Source organism: Suillus fuscotomentosus (genome assembly GCF_016647785.1).
Source record: "Suillus fuscotomentosus strain FC203 chromosome Unknown F5891scaffold_25, whole genome shotgun sequence".
NCBI lineage: Eukaryota > Fungi > Basidiomycota > Agaricomycetes > Boletales > Suillaceae > Suillus > Suillus fuscotomentosus.
Window position 1 is genome coordinate 48,612 of NW_024539537.1, and position 25,807 is coordinate 74,418.

At 46.0% G+C, this 25,807-nt stretch overlaps 7 protein-coding genes across 7 annotated transcripts; 5 read left to right on the top strand and 2 right to left on the bottom strand.

Moving 5' to 3' along the window:
* Positions 1–1,642: 1,642 nt before the first annotated feature.
* Positions 1,643–2,332, top strand: F5891DRAFT_979944 (uncharacterized protein; the record flags this gene model as incomplete). Its single annotated transcript, XM_041376948.1, has 4 exons — positions 1,643–1,709; positions 1,761–1,889; positions 1,943–2,059; positions 2,220–2,332. 4 exons carry the CDS (start codon positions 1,643–1,645, stop codon positions 2,330–2,332), a joined length of 426 nt encoding a protein of 141 aa, XP_041226282.1.
* A 903-nt stretch (positions 2,333–3,235) lies between these two features.
* F5891DRAFT_1188192 (uncharacterized protein) lies at positions 3,236–3,586 on the bottom strand (the record flags this gene model as incomplete). Its single annotated transcript, XM_041366966.1, has 1 exon — positions 3,236–3,586. One exon carries the CDS (start codon positions 3,584–3,586, stop codon positions 3,236–3,238), a length of 351 nt encoding a protein of 116 aa, XP_041226283.1.
* Positions 3,587–8,544: 4,958 nt separating this feature from the next.
* Positions 8,545–9,143, top strand: F5891DRAFT_1188193 (peptidase S8/S53 domain-containing protein; the record flags this gene model as incomplete). The annotated part of the gene is made up of 4 exons (XM_041366967.1): positions 8,545–8,634; positions 8,691–8,726; positions 8,785–8,928; positions 8,979–9,143. 4 exons carry the CDS (start codon positions 8,545–8,547, stop codon positions 9,141–9,143), a joined length of 435 nt encoding a protein of 144 aa, XP_041226284.1.
* Positions 9,144–16,199: 7,056 nt separating this feature from the next.
* F5891DRAFT_1031472 (actin depolymerizing protein) lies at positions 16,200–17,929 on the top strand. The gene is made up of 6 exons (XM_041361611.1): positions 16,200–16,595; positions 16,647–16,825; positions 16,872–17,201; positions 17,253–17,346; positions 17,408–17,461; positions 17,518–17,929. The coding sequence occupies exons 1-6, from the start codon at positions 16,490–16,492 to the stop codon at positions 17,814–17,816; spliced, it is 1,062 nt and encodes a 353-aa protein (XP_041226285.1). The 5' UTR covers positions 16,200–16,489; the 3' UTR covers positions 17,817–17,929.
* A 186-nt stretch (positions 17,930–18,115) lies between these two features.
* Positions 18,116–20,267, top strand: F5891DRAFT_951670 (3-oxoacid CoA-transferase; the record flags this gene model as incomplete). Its single annotated transcript, XM_041375062.1, has 11 exons — positions 18,116–18,302; positions 18,366–18,389; positions 18,447–18,536; positions 18,588–18,642; positions 18,697–19,023; positions 19,086–19,146; positions 19,198–19,562; positions 19,613–19,671; positions 19,729–19,787; positions 19,845–19,908; positions 19,978–20,267. The coding sequence occupies 11 exons, from the start codon at positions 18,116–18,118 to the stop codon at positions 20,265–20,267; spliced, it is 1,581 nt and encodes a 526-aa protein (XP_041226286.1).
* A 1,175-nt stretch (positions 20,268–21,442) lies between these two features.
* F5891DRAFT_1031479 (uncharacterized protein) lies at positions 21,443–23,799 on the bottom strand. Its single transcript, XM_041361612.1, has 8 exons — positions 23,556–23,799; positions 23,362–23,472; positions 23,212–23,307; positions 22,222–23,159; positions 22,097–22,170; positions 21,870–22,043; positions 21,764–21,817; positions 21,443–21,711 (listed from the first exon to the last, which is right to left on the bottom strand). The coding sequence occupies exons 2-8, from the start codon at positions 23,437–23,439 to the stop codon at positions 21,692–21,694; spliced, it is 1,434 nt and encodes a 477-aa protein (XP_041226287.1). The 5' UTR covers positions 23,440–23,472; positions 23,556–23,799; the 3' UTR covers positions 21,443–21,691.
* A 31-nt stretch (positions 23,800–23,830) lies between these two features.
* F5891DRAFT_1031491 (acyl-CoA N-acyltransferase) lies at positions 23,831–25,737 on the top strand. Its single transcript, XM_041361613.1, has 11 exons — positions 23,831–23,903; positions 23,952–24,028; positions 24,085–24,135; positions 24,193–24,310; positions 24,364–24,524; positions 24,576–24,697; positions 24,747–24,854; positions 24,909–24,952; positions 25,006–25,331; positions 25,381–25,497; positions 25,553–25,737. Exons 1-11 carry the CDS (start codon positions 23,849–23,851, stop codon positions 25,655–25,657), a joined length of 1,284 nt encoding a protein of 427 aa, XP_041226288.1. The 5' UTR covers positions 23,831–23,848; the 3' UTR covers positions 25,658–25,737.
* Positions 25,738–25,807: the final 70 nt, after the last annotated feature.

Below are 25,807 nucleotides of genomic sequence, written 5' to 3' on the forward strand. Positions count from 1 at the left end.
CTTAGTTATTTTACTGATAAGTAATCTAGGATCTCATGAGGACACATCTGTGTAATCAGACACTTGCCATATATTGGGCATATACTCATAATCCAAGATCTAAACTTGTAGAAAGATCCATACAACTGAGTGAGTGATGAGAAAAGTAAATGTGTGAATATCTTCATATTTAACTAACATCTAGGTCAAAGATTTTGTCAGAAATGAGTTAAATAGAATGTAGACTACCCCAATATCCTATACTACACTATATTCTAAGAGTTAAGGTAATGTGGAAGTGTTGTGGTGTCAAAGTTGAGAGAATTACAGTCCTACCACCTACCACTAACTTGACTGTGTAGACAACTATTTTCGATGCTTTGATTTTTGAGTTTCCCACGCTCTTTTTCTTATCTACTAGGTTCCCCTGCTCTCATCTCTTGATGGATCCTTCCAGTAACTAAGGCCTATGTGTCCTAGTATGTATAGTATATTTGGTGATAGTCTAATTATAATATATCATCTTGTATATGTTTTAAATTCCTAATCAGTAAAAGTAGAAGATATATCCTTGATATTGATACTCTGATATATTTATATATGATCCTTGCTATGAAAGGACTTCAAATATGTACTAGAAGGTAAATATAAGCAGTTTGTATAGTTTATGCAAGAGTAATATAGTGAAAAACCTCAAAAGTGCGAAAATATACAGTGGTATAGGTAGAAGGAGATATTTCATTGCAGAGAGGGATTCTGATGTTATTATGATGTAGCTATATAACCAGAATACTCTCAATACCAATAGGAACAAGCACCTTATCATCCTGGAGGGCTGGAGCTGCAGGAAAAAATTTCCCAGGGCATGAACCACTAGGAGAGGATAAGCATGTAGCACCACAGGGACTGATTCTGTTGGCCCAGGCTCCTGATATGTTATGTATATCATTGAAGGGATGTTGGGAATCATATTTTTGAGTCTATATACCCAAAGGTCAAAAAAAGCAAACCTGTTTTATGTTTTATGTTGATATAGCACAGTCATTGATGTAGGGCACTCTAGGAGGTCAAATAAGGGCTGGGATAGCTTCATATATGTTGGTAAATATGTTATAAATACTCTCCAATAATCCAATACCAAATGGTCAAAATTGCGAAATTGTTTTTGATATGTTTTATATTATATCACATTTGCAGAGGCCCTGGAGCAGCCATTAGTACAAAAATAGACAGAAAAAGTGGTCTATTATGTTCTATTATATGTATATAACATATGATACCACTTACCTACAAGCTGTATCTAATTGTGGTGTTATAGTGAGCCAGGGATTGACTGGGAAGAGTGTAGGAAGGTTTCATATTGTGGAGACATCCAAAATAGGCTATGTTTTTGGTGTTGTGGAGAAGTTCACACACCAGATGACTAAAAATGCGAACATGTGACATTGTAAAAGGCTGTGCTAGAGCACAAAATGAGGATTTGCACTGATGTATCAGCCAGTGCTGGTATCTGCTGGAGGATCTGTACTGATACATCGCTCCTGGAGAATGACAGATTACAGCATTTATGTATCAGGGTTATATGACAATTGTCATGGTTGATACATCAGAATGACAGGAGCAGGTGTATACTCCTCAGACATACTTGCAATCTGACCTGCAAATGTTCGTGATGAACTTTTCAACTGATCTCATCGGAAAGAAGCCAGCCATGGTTTCCATTGATGGAGGTGATTACTTTAAGTGTTTTTCTTTGATCAAACCATGAGGATGTGTTGCAGGGTACACACAGACCGAGTACCAAAGTTTCAACCACAATGGTGAGTCAAATCTTGATCTCCAATATGGAATGACAATGGTCACTGGCAAGCAAAATGTCACTCTTTACCAGACTGGTGACATGGTGGAAGGTAGGATGAGAAAAGAAGAAACATCGTAAACATATCACTAACCCCATTGACAGGGGCTTTGTTCAACAACTTTCTCGATGCCATTGATGGGTCATACTGCATGTTCAAGGGTGGTGATGATTACACCGAGGATGCCCAATATTCTGACCCATATGGAGGGGGCTATGAGGGTAAGTCCCCATCTTTGTTGGATCTTAAATACAATAAACTTGGATGTTGTGATAAGGCCTGAGGACTGTGGCACTGTCATGCCCACCAATGTTATATCAACATCATATGGGTACAATAAGGCTGATCTCACCCTATTCTATACTGCGCACCAGTGCGCAGAGTATGTGAAGCTTGGCTTGATGGATATCACCATCCTGTACAGCTCTGGAGATTATGGTGTTGCTGGTCATGGCAACTACTGCTTGAACCCCGATGGTATACCTTGTGTTTAATCTTTACTTTTATCCTCTCACAACAACAGCATCAGAGAATTGATGAGTCCATGATATGGTGGCCGTGAGAACTACAGTAGGATATCATTTTGTTTAGGCTAACTATGGGTATGTACAGTTAATTAATCACAGGTCATTGAAACATGAAATTCATATTTAGTGTACTACACCATCACATCACAACTCTGAGGCTCTACTGTATTTTTCCTGTATAGACAGACATCTCATGAATAGATCCATATAATTTTTATGAGTAAATTCCTAGTAGTTTGAGCACCATGGTAAATATAGTAGGGGGACCTTGTTTTTGGGATTTCTCACTCAATGAAACACGTGATGATTTCCTTATCCGACATTATGTAAGCTATCTACTGAGCCTTATCGTTCGTCGTCACTGTCCTCTGAGCTGTTCTCATCTGGCGCCATAACATCTTCTGCACTCTCATTATCATCCACCTCACAGGTATTGAACCTTGGCCTTAGAACAGGAGGCTGTAGCTTTCCTAAAACTGGTTTCTTTGAGGTGAATTTCTGCTTTGAAAGCTTGGCCTTTGACTTCTCCTCATTCCAGATCTCTACTGCTTCGTGGTATCGAGTGCGTTGCTCGTTGTTCTCCCGTTTTCTCACATCTTCAAGTCTTTTCCATGTGGCCAGAGCCTCGGACCTTCATTCCCTTTCCTCCCTTCTCATTTTCTTATCATCTGCTATTCTTTTTTGCTCTTTCTCGTGATTCACAACCCTCTTGTAAAATTTGTCGCTGGACAATAATTGAGGCAAGCTGTCGCTCATCAGCTTGCCATTTTTCTTCTTCAATTGCTTCTTTGCCTCTTGGTTTGCTAGTTGTCCGCACAGTTGTGAACAATACAATTGGTTGAGAATACTGGTTGCCTGGAGCTCAATTACTCATCGTTTGAGAGCTGCATTTGCAGATTCCGCTTCGTGAAGTGCGGCAAGGAGAAGTACTTCATTGTGTGTTCTAGGCTGAATGTCGAGAGCACCTCCTTGCTTTTGTTTGATTGGAGAAATGATGGCATGATCGAGTCGAGTTTCTGATGTTGCAGGTGATGTGGATGCTATGTCTGATAATGATGCCCTGTTGAGTTGCTGAACCAGCAGTTCGACATCTGAAGTTGTTGTTGACTTGGATCGTGCATCTGAGACACTAACATCATCTGGTGCCTCCGAAGCCACGTTATCTGTGTTTGCTAATTTCTGCAGGAAGTCGGCAACAGCTCTAATAGGACTCGAAGGCATGATGGGAAGATGGCCCTGGCAGGAAGTTTCTTTGCTCGGTGCCATCATCTGTTCACTAATGACAGTGGGATCGAAAGGCCAGACACCAGTCTTGTGAAAGGCTGTGCGAATTAGATCTGGGGTCAGTGCTCAAAGATGAGCATGGCCATATATCGTGATGAAATTGCTTTTTGTAATGCCCTCGCCCTTTTCTCTCTCCCATTTGTCTCGTTCCTCACTCCAGCATTTCTTCAGCACTGTGAATACCACAACATCAAGTCCTTGGTATACATGAGTTGTATGAGAGGGATAACATATGACGTGAATTTGGTGAGCTCGTGCGTACTTCAAGAATCCCAAAGTGTAGTGCGAATTATGACCGTCGACTATATGTAGCTGGTCTCGTCCATTGGCCTTTCCTTTTGTGCATTTATCAAAATCTTTGATGTATTCCACGCCGATTTCACCATCAGTCCCGCCTTTCTTAGAGTATCCAATACTGTGTTGCAATTTGATTTATATTGTGATTTTCGAGTTATATGATGAACACTTACGATGTGTTTGCAGGATTTTCTTGATGCCATTTCGTCTGATAGGCATTGCCTTTCAGAATGACTACAGGTGGAATTGAGGTACCATCGGCACAGATGGTTACAATGACAGTGATGTTTTCCCTGCTTCTGGTTCATTGCTGATATTGGGGTGTAGGTTTGTGACCACCAATAACATATTCGCGCATTCCCGATTCAGGTGATATACCAATCTCGTCGGCAGCATAGATACAGTCTTCATCAATGCACTTCTCTTCCAGGACAGCTCCCAGCAGTGAAAACCACTCTTTGTGGGTATTGGGGTTTACTGCCCGCCCACATTTCGAATCCAGTGAGCGCAATCATGAGGTCTTCAAGCGGTCAGTGTGTTTCTCAACAAACCGGTATGACCAATGCTTGCCAACACCAGGAAATGTATCTCCAAGCCGTGCACGTAGAATCTCATCAACATGCTCTCGTAGTCGTCGGTGGCTAAGTGGGAAGCCTTGGTTTCCTGTTTCCTCTGTAAATGATAGAACAACCTCAGCTTCTTCCTCCATCAGCCAGCTTTTGTCTGCCGCATTAGCCTCTGCCTTACTGCGGCCCCCTGCAGCAAGCCGGATCAGTGTGCAATATGAGAGCTTAATGAGCTTGCCCGTTAACTGCAGATTAATCTGCTCAAAATCTTTGCATATGGTCTGTGCTCCACAATGTCGAATCCCTGGTGCTTTTGCAAGTTCTCTGTGGTAGGCAGACACTGCTCAAAACATAAGATCATTGTGTGCTTGGTGAGCTTCTTGCTGCTTCCTAGTTATAGATTTTGCTCGCCCAGCCATGGAAAGGTGAATACACAGCGAGCCGAGTTCATTCACTGAGTGGAATTATAATTCGGAAGTTCGGATCTTGAATGCCATGTGGGCCTGTCACAGTGGATGCTGAAAAACCTTTGTTAGACCGTACCATGTGCTATATCACTCAAATTTCAACAAGAGTATGTTCTCTGTGTAGCCAACATGATGTTGCACTCGACACATGCAATATTTTGGTAAAATATGAGTCTTCTGAGTCGAGACTCAATGGTGAAATTTTGAAACTGTTCGATTTGGTGCTGTGTAAGCACTCATTTTTTCTGCCTCCAGCAATTTCTCAAATGGAGTTTACTTCAAACTCAACAATAAACAAGGTCTACAGGATCTCTATGTATTCCGAATCATTTGAGACTTGTATTTTGTGTCGTTCTTGAGTAAACAAGGATGTGTTTCAATGACCCGTGATTAACTGTATACCACGACAAATTTGATTTATTGGTACATAGCGATGTATGTCTGAAAATTAAGTTTCCTATGAGGAGTTCACAACAAGATCACAATGTTGTGCCGTCGCAGCAATCAATGTGCAAATTGCATAGTTAAGTCATTTTTGTTGACTCATACCATTTCCCTTCATTTATGTTTTAAACTACCTAGTAATATAAGACTTTATTGTGGAAAGAACCGTTAGCATTTGTAACCCTATTTATATTCTTATGAAAGTTTCAACCAGCGAGGTATGATAGTGTAATTAGATACCGTTTGTTGAGCAACATCATATTACCTTATTTTTATTTGACTTACAAAACTATATAGATTGATTCAAATATTGCGTGAATTACAAGGTCATGCAGGTGACTAACCCCAAATCATGTGAGCAGCGCAAGTGGTTGAAATTGATTTGTCATTATTTGTTCATTATTTGTGCAAGGACAGAAAATTTCACGCAAGTTCCTTTCAACTTCATTTCACTGCTACTACCACCACCCTCTCAAGCGCGGTGAATCACCTTGTGATTCCTCCCTTGTCCTTTGTGGTGGTCCCTTCCTGGCCTTTTGGATTTCCTCGTGGTTTCCTGGCCCTTTGTGGTGGTTCCTCCCTGGCCTTTCCTCGCAGCTCCTCCCTGGCCCTTTGTGGTGGTCCCTCCCTGGCCTTTCCTTGTGGTGGTCCCTCCCTGGTCTTTCCTCATGGTTCCTTGCTGGCCCTCCCTCATGGTCCCATCCTGGCTCTTCCTTGTCACCATTCCCTCTCCGCATCTTTCTTTTTTATTATGTATCATGTAATTACATATGTATTCAAATATAAATAAAATTGATTTTTATTGAATTTTTTCATAAAATGAGTGCTAAGAAACAATGAGTGGTGACAATCTGGTGTTTTAGGTAGTTCTGTTAAACTTATTCCAGGTAGTATCATTCTGACAGATACCATATAAATTTTATGTTAGATAAAGCTTTGCAAAGCTTTATATTGTCAGTGTAGAGAATCATGCCTCTCATGGCGTGATATGGCAGTTCCCACCAAGGAGTACATAGCACAAACTTGTAGTGTCACTCCGTGCGCTACCTGCAGCTATCCCTATATGAGGCGCAACTTTCCCGCGCAACGCGCACCATGCGCGCACCATTCCCGTGCTTGAGTGCCCTATAGCGCCAGCCATCCAGATGCATCCATCCACTGTCCACCATATTCTCTAGTGCGTATATTTCTATTTCTCTCATCTGCATATTGTTCCATCTTTATTTTTATCATGGACTCTCACCCATATATATCTTACATACCTACTCGGTAGCGCTTCGGCTCCGCATGACCACGCTTAGGCGCGCTATATAAGCGCCAGCAGTGCATACTATTACTTACTTTTCAACTAACTTTCCATTTTTACAACTTACTTTTCCTACTACTCACTTACTACTTAGCAGAGTATAGTAGAAATCTATTTGTCTACACTTTGCATCTCTCTTCTCCTACCTTGCATCATATTATCACTTAAGCTTAGTCTTTATCAATTTCCGCATACGCGCGTGTTCCCACGCCTTCGTACCTTGCGCGCACCTGCGCTTTTTCGCGCCTCGCTTCAGCGTGTACCTCTAGATCTTTGCTGCACTCGCTTCCCCTAGGGTCGAACGCACTTGTCGTCTCAAGAATAGCAGACTAGGCAACGCGCGACCTCACAACATTTATAGATACAGCTAGGAGCCTCATTTGTTCCTCTCAGTATTGTTGTTTCTACATCGTGTCATATCCCGTATTCCGGACCTACATCCGATAATATTCCCACGCCTCATCCGGACCTTCGGATGTGCTATCCATGTCTCCAGTACCCATCCGGATCCCTGCACCTCTGCACATCTACATCCGCATGTCCACGTCCAGATCCCTTATCCTTCGCAGCTAGCCTGCATCATTCATCCTTGTCCCATCGCCCTAATGCCACATCCTATATATCCACACATCTCATCCAGACCATATCCGATCTGGTCCAATCCGATGTATAGATCCGCTTCCGATCCGATATAGATAAGCTTCCTAATTCATTTCCTGTTCTTATAACGTTATACACAGCCTATTCGGTATTTCCTCTATTCCACTGTTTCGGTTATATCTATTACTGGTATGCTTACTGATCCATTAACCTATGTTCATTTCTGACTCGCATTTGTTAACCTTTGCATATGCTTCATACATAGCCTCAGACTCTGCTTATTGATCCTTCCGTTATTTCTCTTAGTATATAAACTCGTGTATATGTCTTGTAGTACCTCAGTCTGAATATCATATTAGTCCTCGCACTAGTCTTCACTCTAAGTCCTCATATCAGTTCTAGTCTTCCAACTTAGTTGATATCCATCTCAGGCCTAGGGAGTTTCTCTCTAGGCCAGAGTTCTGCTCCTCTGCTCCTCCACTCATCCGAAGTTCCGGAAGTTCGTCCGGAACTTTCCCGCAGTCCTCCGGACCTATTCTGCTTCGGACTTTGTCCTTGCAGCCTTTCCTCTGTTTGCTTCTACTCAGGACAAGTCCTGAGTAGCCATTATACATATCCGTATCAGGACGAAACCTCATCGTAATTTCCGGAAGTTACTTGTACCCGTCCGGAAAGTCCTTCCGAAGTTTCCTGCGCCTTCGGAAGTCTTCGGACTTTCTTCGGACACCAATCTGAAATTAAGGGCACATACTCGAGTAAGGGGCGCAGCGCACGAGCTGAAGCCAAGCCCCTCAGAATCAGTCCTACCCTTTGTGCATGGTCTTAACACATCAGGTCAATTAGTTGATGCTTCGGAGTTGTGAACCTCCCTTTTGTTATGGCATTTCATAAAATTTTATACGAAAATCACGGAAGCATCTTTCCTCTATAAGGCCAAACATAACAATGTGATTGTCGATAGCAAAATTACGCTAGTTCTTGTAATTATGTACTATATCTTGTTATTTATTGCTATGTACTTTCCTCATGAGTTCACTGATGAGGCACCCAGACCACAAATGGTACAATCTTCAATCCCACTTTCCCTGGTACCTGCCCCTACATCACATCTGTTGGTGCTACCATGGTCAAGCCAGGTGCAAGTGTCCTTGAGGCTCAACCTGAAATGGCTTGCATGGACGTCACTTGGGCAGAGGCTTCAGTAACTATTTCGCAATGCCCTCACATCAGAAGACCGCTGTCGATTACTATCTGGAGAATTATCCTCCTGACTATCCCAAAAATATCTGGAACTCTACTGGCATGGTAAGTGTCAGTGAATCTGATATGTTTAATCAAGTAAAATCAATCATCTGCATCAGTCTCATGCTTTGGCTGACATTTCTGCCAATGGAGCTGTAAGTGTTTCCCACAAGTTGCACAGATATGAGGCTTGATGTCTATTATGCTTGTCAGAACTACATTGTTGCCATTGACGGTGAATTTGAGCTTGTGTACAGAACTTCCTGTTCTTTGCCAGTTAGTGGCACCATCTTTACAATGATCAACAATGCCCGTCTCACGATAGGAAAAAGCCCAATTGGGTTCATTAACCCTATGGTATGTCGCTTCCCCTTTGCCCTGCCTCAGTTGATGATTTATGATGTTAGATCTACTCTGCTGATTTCACAGGCGCTTTCAATGATATTACTGAAGGGTCAAACCCGGGTTGTGGCGCTGAAGGCTACAATGCAACTGTTGGATGGGATCCAGTTACTGGTCTTGGTACTCTCAACTTTCCTAAGTTGCTCGAGAAATGGTTGGCTCTTCCATAGAATATGAGCATCGCATCTAGTAGTCTTGCTATCATGCGCATTCTTGTGTTTCATAATTGACTCAGTGCAATTTTCCAGTCTTGATCTCCGCCCCCGAGCTACACTGACATATCTGCTCAAAGTCAAATAACATGTTCCCCGACCTTTGTTCTTGAAGTTCCACTCTTCTTCACCATGGTTGCCCTGATAGTGGCATGAAATCTCTGACCATCCTGCTCCGTGATTCATGCTCATCACCCTGGCCTGTCTCTGATGAATTACAGGTTATGTTATGTCAAAGAGCTGAGTGTACTGTATACGCGCTAGCGGAGGAACACTCAGTATGCGTGAAACAATACTAAATTGATATCTACCTAGCGGAGGAATGCTAGGATACATGAGCAAGAGTGAGATACGAGTGGGAAGAGAAATACACACCTCAGTATGCATGAAACAATACTGAGGTGATACTACGAGCCAGCACGGTCTTTATACGAAAGATAAGGTGAGCTTAGCTAATGAACCGGCGAAGGGAGTAGTGGAAAGATCATATGGTCAAGAAGCAAGAAGTCTAGAAGACAAGTGCAGCGTATGGTGTCAATGGTGATAAGGACAAGAAGGTAATAAGATGTCTAAAAGGTAAATCACATCAACAACTGTCAATACACCCCCTCAGCGAGATATCAAATGCAAACCGGCAACATGCTTGAGGAACAGAGGCCTCACGAGCGCTTTAGTGAGGATGTCCGCAATATTGCAGTGCAAGGGGAGCCATTGGGGCAAAAACATGCCTTTCTCGATCCATTCGCAGATGAAATGATACCGAATGTTGATGTGCTTGGAACGAATGTGGTTCCGAGCCTCTTTGGACAGAGAGATGGCGCCTGTGTTGTCCATGTGGACAACGAGAGGGAAGGATAAGGGAATGTGAAGTTCGCTGACGAAAGATTTGAGCCAGAGTCCTTCTTGCAGGACATGAGTGACGGCCATATATTCAGCTTCGGTGGATGAAAGCACGTGTGTCGTTTGTTTCTTAGAGACATGAGCGATGAGGCCGCCGGCAAAAAACCAAGCGTAGCCAGAGATTGAAAGCCTATCCTCCTCACAACTCGCCCAGTCTGCATCACAATATGCGTGCAGACCTTCATCAGCTCGTTCTCCTCCAAAATGGGACCACAGGTTCACTGTCCCTTTGAGATACCGAAGAAGACGCTTAGCTGCAGCATAGTATCGGGGGGATGGCTACGTGTTGTGTTGAGCGAGGGCATTGACAGCAAAAGCAATGTCTGCCCTCATGCAGACCGCGAGATACAACAACTCCCCAACTATCTTCCGGTACCACATTGGCAAATTCACGATGTCATCATAGGTGTCTGTGTCGCGGCCGAAAGGATGATGAGAGTCGAGGGGAAGGTGGACTGGATTTCAGTCGAGAAGGTCGTATTCCCCAAGCAAGTAGGAAATATAGTCGCCTTGATGCATCCATAATTGGCGAGTAGCGCGGTCACGTTCAAATTGTATGCCGAGGAAATGATGGATGGGACCTAAGTCTTTGATGCCGAAATGCTGAGTGATGCGTCCTTTGACGTAGTGTAGGAATGGTTTAGAGTTAGAGGTGCCCATACCATTGTCGACATGCCAACCAACAATGCAATAGACATGACTGTTGGAGTTGCCTTTGTTGTAGATGAAAACAGCGTGATCAACTGCACACCGCGTGAAGCCGAGCTCAAGCATGACAGCGCGCACCTGCTCGTACCATTCCATGGCGGACTGTTTGAGGCCGTAGATAGTGCGGAGCATTAGCCAGACGAGTGTTGCCCAGTCCTCCTCTTCGAATCCCTTTGGCTGCCTCATGTAAATTTCTTCTTTCAAGATCCCCCAGAGAAAAGCTCGACAAGCGTCGAAGGTGTCCAGCTCCCAGTTGTTGCGACAGGCGAGGGCTGCAATGAAATGTATGGAAGCTGTCTTAATGACGGGGGTGAACGTTGCACCATAGTTGATTCCTGGGACCTGTGAAAACCCTTGCGCTACTAAGCGCGCCTTCTCGACCGGACCTCCCTTGCTATCTTCCTTAAATTGTAGCACCCACCGGCAGCCTATGGCTTTTCATCCTGGTGGGAGGGCCACCACCTGGTAGACCTTCATTTCTTTCATCGTCTGTAACTCCGTTTTCATTGCGGCCAGCCATTTGGCGCTGTCGGGGTGTTTCACTGCCTCGTCGTAGGTAGCTGGTGGGATGGTCATGTTGTAGTCAGGATTGGATGGGTTACACTTCTGGTTGCTGTGAATCACTATATTAGTCTGCTCCTCAATAACAATGTTTGTCATGACTTTGGGGACATCTGCGTTCGGCTCAACTCCTTCGATGGACGCTGATCCAGGTGCGTCCACCCCCTCACTATTAGCATCCGGAGCCTCTGAGGATGCTCCTGGCACCCCCATAGCAGATGCTCTGTCAGCACGAGCCTCTCTGAGAGACTCCAAATGAGTCTTGGATGCAGCCAATTCTGCTGCATAGACTTGACCTGCTGCTGTGGGAACACGTACACGAGAGGAGCGACGATTCATGGGAGGTGAGTGCGCGACAGGTGGAGGTATCTGAACAGAAGGAGGTGAATGAGCCGTGGGAGGAGAGGGAGAGACTTCTTCGTCACTGTCGCTGTCATTGAGAGTCGAAGAGTGAGAGACAGACGGGAGATTCTCGTCGAAGTACACATCCCTGGCATTGAAGAACGTGCCAGTGTCAGCATCGTGAAGACGGTACCCCTTTGTCCCTTCAGGGTACCCCATGAAGTAGGCGATGCGAGAGTGTGGCCCGAGTTTGACTTGTAACTCTGTGGGGATGCGCGCAAAGCAGCGTACTCCCCATATACGGAGATGAGATAGGTCTGGCTTACGTTTGTTGACTACTTCATAAGGGGTGACTCCCGGTGGCAAGGTAGAAGACTCCGTTCTGTTCCACAGATAATAGACTGCGAGTGCAGCTTCTCCCCATAACGTGGGGGGCAAGTTGGCCACTTCGAGCATTGTGAGAAGCTGTCACAACCCAATAACGAATTAACACTGGGAAGAGACTAGGACTCAAACAACAGAATAATCACACAGAGGAGGTAGGCAGCAGGTACGTCTTGGTATTGCTCACTTGGAGATACAAGAGGTTTGAACTAAAGAACTACTGACTATGATGAGCTTCCTATATACACATATTGAAACTGAGATCGAAACTGAGTATGAACTAACTAACCAATCAGAATAATTAAAGGTATCATATGATTCTATATATAACTATGATGTCATAACATGTGCCACAGCCGCAGTAAGACTCTGGAACATTCCAAGAGTATCGCGAGGCATGACATCAACATCTTCGGCATTGTCCGATAGATCACGTGACTCTGGTAACTCTACAATAGACGCAATAATAGGAACTTCTTCAACAGTAAACATATTCTTAGGAACAGGCACTGTGACTGGGCGCTTAAAGGATTTAGAATTAAGGAATGAATAATGATTTGTATTTGGAACTTGTGACAGAAGCCTTCCTTCAATTGTGCGTAGAGCACGTTCAGCCTTCCCATTCTGTTGGTGGGCATATGGGGCAGACAGCTGACATTCTATGCCAGCAGATGCGAGCGCCTGAGTGAATGCGTGACTCATAAATTCGCCTCCATTGTCGGAGCGAAAGACTTTGATGCGCTGTCCAGAATGATTTTCCCACCGCTTACGTATGACTTCCCAGGCTTCTAGGGCCTGGTCTTTGGAAGCGAGGAGTTGTAGATTCAGGAAGTTACTGTGATCGTCGAGGAAGATGATGAAATGATGTTTGTTATGGGGAGTGCCGATGGGAAATGGTCCACATAAGTCCAAATGGATTAAGTCTAGAGGATGTTCGGCATGTGGCAAATCTGAAGATGGATAAGGACGGCGTGGGTGCTTGGCCATGATGCAGGGTTCGCAAGTCCGGAGCGGGTGAGCTGAGTCGACTTTGATTCCCTAGCAAAGTGAGGCAGGCACTTCACTGCCTCTCCTCCAACATGTCCTAGTCGTGCATGCCATAAGTCCCATGACAGTGGGACTTTGGCAAAAGCTGAGATCTCCAGATGTGGGGAGGGTTCTGATGGGGGAATGAACCATAAGTCCAGAAAGACGAGGTTTCCATTGAGAGGAACCTCCCCAAGGACATCATTGCAGAAAGTAAGCTGACAGCGTGGAGGCGAAGGCTCAAAATTGCATTCCCAGCCTTTATTGAGCATCCGTCCTACCGACATCAAATTGATTAAGGCTCCCGGCGCGTGTAGACAATCACTGAGTCGAAGATGTTGTGTGCGATTTCCTACAGTTAAATCGGCTACGCAGTCCCCTCATCCAGAGGTAAAGAGGGTCCCGTGATTTGCGGTCTTCATGCTAACTCTCATGCCTGCATCGTAGGTCCAGAAGTATTTCCTGCTAGTGATGAGGGTGGAGGTGGTTCCTGAGTCGAGAATCGTGGATAGTCTTTGACTCACGATGCAGGTGATATCGTCAATTGATGGTCTGCAGCTAGGGTCGAGTTCTTCAACAATTGCGCAAGACCAATCTTGACGATGTTGAGAGGGAGTGCTGATGATGAGGGCAGTGGTCTCGGAGGATGTCGAAGGTGTCGTCGTGGTAGTGGGGGGAGCAGTGATTGCCAGTTTCGTTTCCGTGGTGATTGCTGCAACATCCTTCTTCTTATTGCCCCGCTGCTGATTCCACGGCACTTTACCTTCCATTCCTCCACCTGGTTGCAGACAGTGCTCACGATCATGGGTCATCGAGCGAGGTAATCTGCTGCATGCAGCGTTGTCGCAAGGCACCCCCTTGGGGTTATGCTTATGGATGCGCACACCGTTAGATGAGTTGACCTTTCGGTCGTACGAAGGAGGAGCAACAGCATTAGAGTACTCTGATCCTGGCCATGCTAACTTTAGTTGTCCCCTTTGACAATTGGCTTCTTCGGTGAAGGCAGTTGCAACATCTTCAAATGCGACAGTGGGAGTGGTTGTTTGGGTACTGGATGTGGAGGAGGATGTCATTTTGTAGTGTCCAAGAGTGAGACTGCAGAAAATGACCCACTGTGGAGTTTCCGGGAGCCCATGTAAGAGCATCCATACTGCTTCTGAATCTGTGAAAGCGATACCCATTTCTGCGAACCTTCTGCGACCATTTTCGAAGACACTGATGTACCTTGAGGCATCTTCTGCATCTTTGAGTCATTCCAAGAAAAGTTGATCACGTAGTTCGAACTGGGATGTTACATCAAGTCGACCGAAGCGTTTAAGTAATGCGTTGTAGGGATTCATTTCTGGCTGGGCTTGTAGAGACTGTTTTTACCTTATCTTATGTTGGCACTTTTGTAGCTTACATAAGCAAGCAATCTTTTCACCAGTTACCAGTATGAGTCTGAGAGATCAGCAAGTTTCTATGATATTTCCTCTCCTCTGAGCCTTAAGCCCAGTCCAGAAACCCTTTAGGGTCGAATAGCAGCTAGGTTCTGCAAGACCCAACATATTGTTCAGACTCACCATCTGAATTGTTGTACCTTCAGCATCCCATTGTTGGCGAGCCATTAGCTTTTCACCAAGCATGTTTTGTACGATGGGGGAAAGACATCTACCAATAATGGCTTTCGCCTGGGCGTCTTCCTTTACCCATTCCTTAATGGCTGTAAGTTCTGCGCTCATCAGCTGTCCTGCTGTAGCGACTTTGGGCATGGAGCTGGCGTATTCAGCGACGTCGTTTGGGTCAGTGCCTGTACTGCAGTGACTCCATAGGCCGTCCCCAGCAAGAGCAAGCTCGACTGCCCTTCGCCAGCTGGGATAGACGTCGGCACCGGCCAGCTCAATAATGTGGTCATATTTGCCCATGGCGATGGACAGGTGAGTCTGTTCAACGAAGGAGGTGGTATGATGTGAGTTCAGCTGTTAGATGATTCCTCGTGGTTAAATGGTGTTTGGTCTGCATGCATACTGTCTGAGCTAGTTTGTTAGCTCAGGGCTCATAACCTATACGCACTAGCGGAGGAACGCTCAGTATGCGTGAAACAATACTAAATTGATATCTACCTAGCGGAGGAATGCTAGGATACATGAGCAAGAGTGAGATATGAGTGGGAAGAGAAATACACACCTCAGTATGCGTGAAACAATACTGAGGTGATACTATGAGCCAGCACGGTCTATATACGAAAGATAAGGTGAGCTTAGCTAATGAACCGGCAAAGGGAGTAGCGGAAAGATCATATGGTCAAGAAGCAAGAAGTCTAGAAGACGAGTGCAGTGTATGGTGTCGATGGTGATAAGGACAAGAAGGTAATAAGATGTCTAAAAGGTAAATCACGTCAACAACCGTCAATATACTGCCAATGGCTGGATCATTGCTTAGGTTCATACATGCATCTGTCTGAGTGGTCACCAGTAGGAGATCTCATGCAGAATGCGCAGTCATACTATGTGGGCGGAGAGTATTGCAGCTGAGTACGCCTCCAGTGACCTGCTGCAGGCCCTCAATATTGATAGTAAGTATCCCGCGCACTCAATGTTCTTACCCTACTAGCATAGGAATATCTCATGACATGACATGGATCAGACCTCAGACTGATGCATACTTTCACGCTATGAGAGATCATCTACATCCAAGACATTTGCAAACTATGCAGGAGAGCTATTTCACCTACAAACCACAACTTTTCATTCAAAGGACAGAGTCCTCAGGAATGTGTACCATTTCTGAGTGAGATCCTCAAGTTAATGTGAGTTACCATTGTATCTCGCCAGAATCAGCCGTTGAACTCTTTGTTCACACCTGTTGACATTTGATCAGAAGTGTATGCCTTTGTTGGCGCATTGATATCCTATCGTCTGAACTGCATCTGAACTACAAACTTCGGAATACGCAGTTATTGCGTAGTGATATATGCATGAAGTACTAAGCATAAGTAGTTCCAAATTCCCAGCCTCGGCGGCCAAGCCTCAGCCCTGACTTACTGTGTACTTACATAATTACCCTTGGCCAATTTAATTTATTTATATGTGTTTGGAAATCGGAACGTCGTGGTAATTACCGCAGCAGGCGCAGGCTAGAGTGCTAGCGAGACACACTAGCAGTTGCAGTTCCGTGAGGTACTAACATACTGCGATTGTGAATGAGAGCAGTTCTTAAAGATCAACGCGGTGCTTGGCGATGAGAGCCTTCTTTACATGACGATTTGGCCGCAGCACTACCTTGCCTTGCCTTGAACAACAACTTGAAATATAAAAACGAAACGGGCTCAACCAGGAACTGCCAATTCAAACGACTTGAGTCACACTGACGTCAAAAAGTCAGCTCATCATTATCCCAACGTGATGGCCACTACCTCTGGAATTGGTGTCTCCCCCGAGCTGACAAAAGCATTCTCTGATGCTGTCGAGACAAAAAATGTTCGGTTCTTCAAAGTCATCATTCAGGACGGTTTGTGCTAGTTTACCTCTCTGCATCATTAGTGATCTCATACCATCACAGAGTCTCTCGTTCCTGTAGACACCTTGCCAGTGACCGATTCCTTCAACGAGGATTTGGTACAACTTCAAGAATATCTCGAAGACAGGGAACCATGTTATATCCTGGCGCGTCTCGATGATCCTCCTTCAGAATGGCTTGCTATCAGCTATGTGCCAAATTTTGCCAACGTTCGGGATAAGGTAGATATTGTTGTTGATATCGCTGAACTCAATCTGATCAGTCCAGACATTGTATGCTTCAACACGTAGTTCTTTGACCAAGTCGTTGGGCTCGACTGTTTTCACGGACAGCCTATTTGCGATTTCTAAAGAAGACCTGACACCTGAAGCCTATGAGGGTCACAAGAGGCACAAGGCTGCACCCAAGCCTCTGAGCGCGCAGGAGCAAGAAATGGCAAATATCAAGGCAGCCGAACGAGAGGCTGGGAACAGTTATGAAGGCAGCAATGCAAGAAAGAACCATATTGGTCAACGCGTTGGTCTGTCTTGGTCCTCGGAAGCTGAGGACGCTGTGAAGGCGCTTGGCTCGCGAAATGATAGTCGGATTGTCATATTGGTTCGTATCCCTATTGGTTACATCCAGCGAGGTGTTCACATGTCGTTTCAGAAAATTGAACCATCAACCGAGTCGCTCGAGCTGGACTCTTTCGTAGATGTAACAGTGGATAATTTGAGTTCAAGCATACCAAGTGACCAACCATGTACGTGCTCCTTGCACCGCGATTGTGCTATATGTGATACGCTCACGCGTTCTTTCATTAGCATATGTATTCTATGCATGGGCGAACCCGTATTCTCAGGCAGGCGGAGATGTCGGTTTGTGTCATTACACCCGCTGCATCGCACGCGATACATCTGACTTACTTGCTCAGTCTTTATATACTCTTGCCCTACGACATCACCTGTTCGATACAGGATGCTCTACTCATCAGCGGCAGTATCAACTTATCTCGCTGTGAAGGAATTCTTGGTGGAAAGTGGGTCGGCATTCCCGCTTGCCACAAAGAGGCTCGAAACGTCTGACCCAGCGGAACTCGATGAGTCCTTCCTCAAGGCTGGTCTCAACCATGATGGACCCCCAGATACTATTGTTAACAATAATGGTGCTCGGGAGGATTACCCTGCAAAACCCTCATTCGCGAAACCGAAAGGCCCTGCAAGGAGACGATGAAAGCTAAAGAAAGATGGTAATATTGTAACTAAATGTGCAGTAGTGTGAACATACCAACTTAGACACGAACTTGTATAAGTAATTGGCTATAACTTGTGTGGATGCGGTGGTTGAGGGAACCTTCCGGAAAAAGAATCTTTACTGTGCACACCGGAGTTTCGTCGGCATGCAGGGTTTGGTGCTAGTGGGACTCCGCCGAGCTCCGAACACGCTCGTGCTCATTGGGCATGTGACAACCAAATACACACTTATAGCGTTATTATCATGTCTAGCGAACACCGAAGACTTGTACCCCATCCATGTTAGCTACGTGCGTCTCGAGAGCGACGTTCGCCCCGGTTTTCAAACCTCGTGCAACCATCTTCCTTAGAGCAAGATGGTACAGTACTCCTTCGGAACTTCCACCCCCCAATAAGTCGAAGGTGTGGGAGTCTGTTGACGAAGCAGTTAAGGATGTAAAGTCAGGAGATGTCCTTCTGTGTGGTGGTGAGTATTGTCGCATTTCATCTCTTATACCAGATGTGTGATATTCCAAAATGCAATACCCAGGTTTTGGTTTGGCTGGTGTGCCAGGTGAGTCTCGCTAGAAGGTGGACCTTGAACTGTGTAATTAAGCTAGGATACAACAAGACACACTTCTTGCCGCCTTAGCCAAGCGCAAGGACGTTGCAAAACTAACAGGAGTTTCCAATAATGCTGGCGCAGGCGACTCTGGACTTGGTTTGTTTTCCACAACTATCCATGATCCGTGAACCTCATGAATATCCATAGGAAAGTTGTTCAACAGCAAGCAGATTGATAAAGTCGTTGCTTCATACCCTGGAGGGTGAGTGACTTATCTTGTGGGGGCCAGCGCGAGATAAATTATCTACCTTTCCAGAAACAAGGCCTTCGAGGCTCTATATCTCAAGGGCGAGGTGTCTTTGGAGCTATGCCCTCAAGGCACACTCGTTGAACGTCTCCGTGCCCATGCCGCTGGTATCCCAGCCTTCTTCACCCCTACGGGAGCATCAACAGCAGTAGAAGACGGTTCCATCCCAACACGCTACAACGAAGGAGGATTTGTCAATGGAGTCAAGATACCAGGTATCAAGAAAGAATCACGGGAATTCGGAGGTCGCAAGTATATCATGGAGCCTGCCATTGCTGGCGATGTCGCTTTCGTCCACGCATGGAAAGTCGATGAGGTTGGCAACTGTGTGTTCCGGTGAGGAAACAAGATATCATCTTTGTTGCCTATCTGGGCACTGAGTATGTTGATTCGCGCAGGTACGCTCAGCAGAACTTTGGTACAGTTATGGCGAAGAATGCAAAACTTACGATAGTGGAGGTGAGTCGTGGTATCACGGTAGTTTATCAGAAGTTGATACATTCCTTGCAGGCCGACGAAATTGTGCCTACTGGATCTCTTTCACCGAATGCCATCCATATTCCAGGCATTTATGTTGATCGAATTGTTCAGTCCACCGAGCCAAAACTGATAGAGTACACGACACTCGCGCCAAGCTCATCATCTTCTGCTGAACCGTCCACTATGACACCTGAGAAAGAACACGCCCAGAAAATGCGTCATCGTGTTGCAAAGCGGGCTGCCAAAGAGCTCAAAGATGGATACTACGTAAATCTCGGTATTGGCATGCCCACTCTCGTTCCCGGATACCTTGAGCCCGGTGTGAGCGTTCAGCTGCAAAGCGAAAACGGCATCCTCGGCATGGGGCCATACCCTACGAAAGAGGAGGTGGATCCGTAAGTAGTGCTGCCAGTAAGTGTTTCTCATACTAAGCCTCTCTTTGTAGGGATCTCATCAATGCGGGTAAGGAGACTGTCACCTTACTTCCCGGTGCCTCGATCTTTGGTATGTTTTCAAATGGTAGTTGTATGATTCAGCTTCACTTGCTGACTCTACTGCTAGACTCGAGTGAATCATTCGCGATGATTCGCGGTGGTCACATCGATGTTTCAATTCTCGGCGTGAGCGTTTTCGCATGTTTTTTGGATAATCTCACAATATCCTGGTTTATCTTGTAGGCTATGCAAGTGTCACAGGCAGGTGATATTGCCAACTTTATGATTCCCGGGAAATTGGTCAAAGGTACGTGATCTATATGTATTTTCGCCATTCCGTCTTCCGCTGCGTTCTCACTATCGATCACATTCTTAGGCATCGGAGGAGCTATGGACCTAGTGTCGAACCCCGACAAGACGAAGGTTATAGTAATGATGGAACACTGTGCGAAAGACGGCACTCCGAAGATCTTAGCAAAATGCTCTCTTCCGCTCACGGGTGCCCGTACTGTCAGCCAAATCATCACAGAGTTGGCCGTTTTCGATGTCGACAGGAAGAATGGCCACCTCGAGCTTGTCGAGCTCCAGGAGGGCGTAACACTTGATGAAGTCAAGGCGAAGACCGGGTGCGACTTCAAGGTACGGAGGGATCTGAGTAAGCTTTGATTTGCTTTCAGGTTTTGCGGATCCCATTGTGGGGAAATGTTGATACCTTGTGCATTAAATGTATTATTCTTATATCATCCAGACAGTCTCGAACCAACCGTTCTGATTCAAGGCGCCTTCTACGGTGCCGTGTCTTTTCGTTTCATTTACAACTTACAAGAATGTTGGTGTTTTACGCAAGCTCTGGGATGGGGTAAGTAGTGGGCTATACATCAAGTACTTTGGAACACCCTCGTGGCTCACACATCTGGTGATGTCCTACCGCTGAGTTTACACCCCAGCTTTAGCGGCAGACTTCTTGACATGCGCCCGTTCAACATTTTGTAGTCATCGGTCAAGCGAGCCCAGAAAGAGGAAAGAACATTGGTGCCGCTGCTGAGTTAGATGTTGTGGCTCAGTCGCGTCCTTCATGTCATTTACATCGCACACGGACAGCCCGGTGCGACAATCCAGGGCGCTGACGCAGTGGCTTTACAGGGCTTCACCTGTTGAGTATAATAATAAGGGTCATCGAAGGACTCGAACCTCAAATTGACCCGTCTTTCATCTCTGCCATCTGCCCTCTCGGTAAGCACCCCGAATAAAAAACTCAGTAAACTACAACTGACCGAGTTCCAAGGCCTTCTATTGATATGCAAGCCCCAGTCATGTATCATACTAGAATCGAGGTCACTCATGACTGGGCGATCTATATTCGACCGGTCCTGGCCGATCTCATCCCACGAAATCCTCTACTCCGTAGAGTCGGGGATCCTTCATCATTCAGAACCAACGTTTAATGTTCAACGATAAGACACATATTGAAACGCTCTGTCGCAGGGGGTTACAATGATCCAGATGTCGAGTTTATCACTGCATGGCGCTGTTAGGGACATCCGAAGCTTGCGGCAATTGGATGTCATTCCCGAAGTTTTACTCCTGAGAGGTGCATTGCTATATCATTGTAATTAGGTATTTCGGTAGTTTCTTTTAATTTACAAGCTGATGCTCACATGAGATACAAAACAGCATGTCTGCGGACTAGAATGCCTTTAAAATCAGAACAATTGCCAAGGACTCCACCTATCTTTTCCAGCTCACCTTTCTGAAGGCATGTTATGTACTTCTCTCTATGTGAATGTCCAATGCGCATTGAACTTACTGGCACGAATGCATATATTCACGCGCCGCACAACGTGAGATTCCGTGGTGGCTTTTGGTGTTATTCGAGTTGGGACTTGGCAGTGCATACTCTTCGGAGTTTTAAAGATGCCTGGTAGGTGTGGCACGGCCAGAGACTGAGTCCCCCTGATCGGATCATCTGAGTCATTTCGTTCTTTTCGTCGATAAGCTTCGGCTTCAGCGCTTCTAAAATTTGTATTCTAAAAGTACACCTGGCTTTATGCTATGCTATATGATGGCCGAACCCCACCAGCGTGGTTGGCTTAACGAAGGGTGACCAGTTCTGCGCATGTCCGTCAGCAAGTCAAATCTACCAAATGATGGAGCTCATTCACCTTCAGCAGATGTTGGATGGATAGCAACCGTGTCATCTAGGTCCTGTTTCCGGGCTTGACACATGGATCAGTTATCAACTGAAATATGACGATGGAAAGCACTCACCTCCCAACTTGACGGCCACTGCAAAGCCTTGCAATACCTCGTCGCTTCCTTGTCCAATGATATGTACACCAACTACACGTTCTTCTTCGCCAACAACAATAAGCTTGTACACGGTAGGCTCCTTGTGATCTTCCTCAATTTGAGAGAAGTAAAGAGAACGGAACGAGGATTTGTCTATGCTGAAATGAGCATTTTTGGGCTTTTAAAAAGAAACAACGCAGACACACAGATCTTCACAGCAGACCCATACTTCTGGCGAGCTTCGAGCTCCGTTAGGCCTACTGTGCCAATGGTGGGGTGACTGTATATGCACTATGAACGAGCACTTCCGACAGAAGAGAGGTATACTGACGAGAAAACGACCGTTGGGATATCCTCATACAACAATTTGTCGTTCTTGAATTTCTCAGGCCCGAACAGCCTATTGGATAGTCGCCGACCTACTGCGATAGCGACAGGCGTCAAGAGCGCCTTGCCCTGGACATCACCGATCGCAAATATATTCTGTAGCTGAGGCTTGCCCTCTACAAACAGGGCCTTCTGGAATTCATCCACAACTACATCGCCCTTCTTGTCGAGCTGGATCCCAAGCTCTTCGAGACCCACACCCTCAGTGTTTGCGTGCCGTCCAATAGCCCACAGCACGCAGTCCACCTTGAGTTGTGTGCCATCGTTGAGGTGCACAGTCAATTCACCACCCTTCTGGCCTTCAACTTTGATGACCGATGTATTCTTGTGGATCTTGATTCCCGTGTGCTCCATCCAAGGTGTGAGTGTATCCTGGAGGATGGGATCAAAAGTGCGGAGAACGTGTTCGCGCCTGATGAGAACATGTGTCTCACTACCTAGTGTATGAAGTACACCGGCGAGCTCAACGGCGATGTATCCTGCGCCGACGACAGCCACGCGCTTGGGTTGGTCCTCAAGGTCAAAGAAACCATCAGAATCGATTCCGAGACTCGCGCCGGGGATCTGGTCGTCACTCGGTATGGTAGGGCGACCTCCAGTGGCAACGGTGATGTAGTCACCTGCTATGACGTACGGCTCGCTACCGTCGGACGGCGTGATCTGAACCTCGTTGGGCGAGACTAGACGAGCAGTGCCACCATAGTAGTCCACCTTTTCTTTCTCAAGGTTCTTCTCATATATGCCATTCAACCGGCGAATGTAGGCATCACGCTGCGGTTTAAAGGATGCCCAGTTGAACTGGGGCGGTGGGACATTTTCGAAATGATATCCTTTGCTTGCATGGCGCAGACGGTCTGCAAGGTCGGCCGCATGCCACATGATCTATGCCAACAATCATCAAGGGGTAAGGAACGAGATGCAAGAAATGACACACTTTTTTGGGAACGCAGCCAACATTCACGCAAGTACCACCCAGATGCGGTGACGATTCGATGAGAGCAACTTTCTTGCCATAAGATGCAGCGCGACGCTGGGGCGGAAGCACTCAGGATCTCCACACGATCACCCTGTTTAAATGACACACCGATGATGCGACTCCTCCGCTTCCACCACCGATGCAGATGTAGTCGTATCTCTCCTGCAATTTATTGAGTGGTGCCATCTTCGTGCTGATATTCGAGAATGATCTTGATATCTGGGGTGTGGGAACAAGAGAAGATCAGATACTGAGGTGACCCATGAGCCTATCATGGCACATTCAAGTTGGCAGGGCATTACCTGGAAGAGCCGCTGCGATGCCTGTGCGCGCACTAAGGAATGCGATGTTGCAATTTTCGCAACAAATAGGGCGCTTTGCAATAAAGGGGCCACCTTAAGGAATTGGACGAGCAATGGCTCGTCTGCACTCTAATTATATAGGCCTTAGCACCCTGCTCAGTCAGAACTTGGTCATTGCTGCGTCATCGAAAGTCGCGGGTCACGTGTAAAGTGACAAAGACACGCGTCACGGGTTACATTTGCCAGCGATTATTATGTAAGTTAGAACCTACAAGTTTCGATCTGTAGAAAATATGGCAACAGTAGACTGGACAGCAGATGCAAATGATGCTCTCACTCTTTCACTAGGTGGGTCACTATACACGAGCTCAAGCATAGCTAACACGTTTTGTGCAGTCCGAGCAGAGGAGGATAAACAGGTGCCCGGAAGCGAAGAAACTTCCGAAGAATTTCATCCGACATTTACTTACCCTGTATGTTTTTACTTTATGTTATACACGCTCCTGTGATACGCTAACATGCTGTCCAGATCTACGGGGAGGAAGAGAAGATTTATGGATACCAAGACTTGGTAATTGACGTGCGTTATACCTCATTCGTCGACATCGGCGCTGAACATTCAACCGGTGGCCTGCAGCTTCGATTTGCCTCCGGTTCACTGGCACAATACCTCTCTGTGCGCTACGCTCAAAAGCTAGATGCGTCTACAACTGTGGACAATGTGGAAGGCATATTAAAAGAGTTCATATCTCCTGGTGTGTTCCACTTCTCATACCTACTACTCCGTAACTGACTTTGTACCTGACAGACTATGATACAGACGAAGCAGCATTTCTCACACGTGTCGCAGAAGATGCAGTTTCATTTCAGCCTATAGGCAGCGTCGTACATACTTATACTCGACCCGTACCAAACACGTCAGGGTCCGGATCTGCCACTCGGGAAGTGGTCGAACACGAGGTGTACCATGTAAGTGTCATGAGTACTTTCGGCCATGAAATTTTGCCAAGGCGCGTACAGGCGACATGGAACGATCCAGGATTCAGAGAATATCACAGGCGAATGCAGCTTTTCATTCTGCTATACATTGAAGCAGGCTCCTACATCAATGAAGACGACGACGCGTGGCACTTTTTTGTGTCGTCAGTTACTCATTCGTATCTACCAGATTATTTAACCGCGTGCAAACAGGTACGAAAAACGCAAGCGGCAAAATGGCACGAAGACATACCATTTCATTGGGTATTCATCAGTGTACAAATTCTACTGCTTTCCCGAGAAACACCGTCTTCGTCTTAGGTACGTACTTCCTTTGTGAACTGAATCTACATAATCAATGTATGGCTTGCACAGTCAATTTGTAATTGTACCACCGCACCAACACCAAGGCCATGGATGTAAGTACTGATACTATTATCCTGCGCCTCTATTAATGCTCAAGTCTTTGAAGCGGAGCTGTATAAAACCATCTATAACTACGTCCTCCTTAACCCCCTCATATCTGAGTTGACAGTAGAAGATCCTGCTGAGGCATTCGAGGACCTACGAGATCGAAATGACCTGAGGATGCTCCTCGCCAACGAGAATTTTATGAAAGAAGGCTTTGGCAACGAGGCGGTTTCGCACGGTGGAGGAAAGGTACGAAAACGGAAAACTCGCGTTCGAGCAAACCCGGTGGGTGCATCATCTGGTATGGTGAAAGGCACCGGGAAGATGGGTCCCCCGATAGACAAAGCTTGGTCTGAGACGTTTCGGACACAACTCAAGGTGGCGGGGGTAAGTCCTGAATTTAGTTTATTCTGATCATGGTTCTGAGTTTTTCCAGCGTCAATGGCAACGACTTATGGAAATGCTTATCTTGAGGCATTTCAACCCCACCGACATTCAGGCTGCAAGAGCATATCGACTGCAGGTCAAGGAACGGTTATATCGTTTCAACTTCGTAGGTCTCGCCGCCAACTTCATCTTGCCTTTAATTAATGTCCTCTCGTCGATAGGAAATCTTGGCCCAATTAGAGAAGGAGGAGCGACTGGAGAAACTGGAGGAGACATTCCAAAGCTTACGAGCAGATTATTTGAGAATATTGGAGATGATCAAGTAGCGCGAATAAACATACCGGTAGTTGCACTCATTATTGTTATCTCATGCACTTATAATATTCCTCCCGCCTGTCTGAAGTAAGTTTCGACTACTAGTCGACCAAACAAGGTTATGGCATGGGGCACGGGGCACAGTGCCCCACGGACAGTAA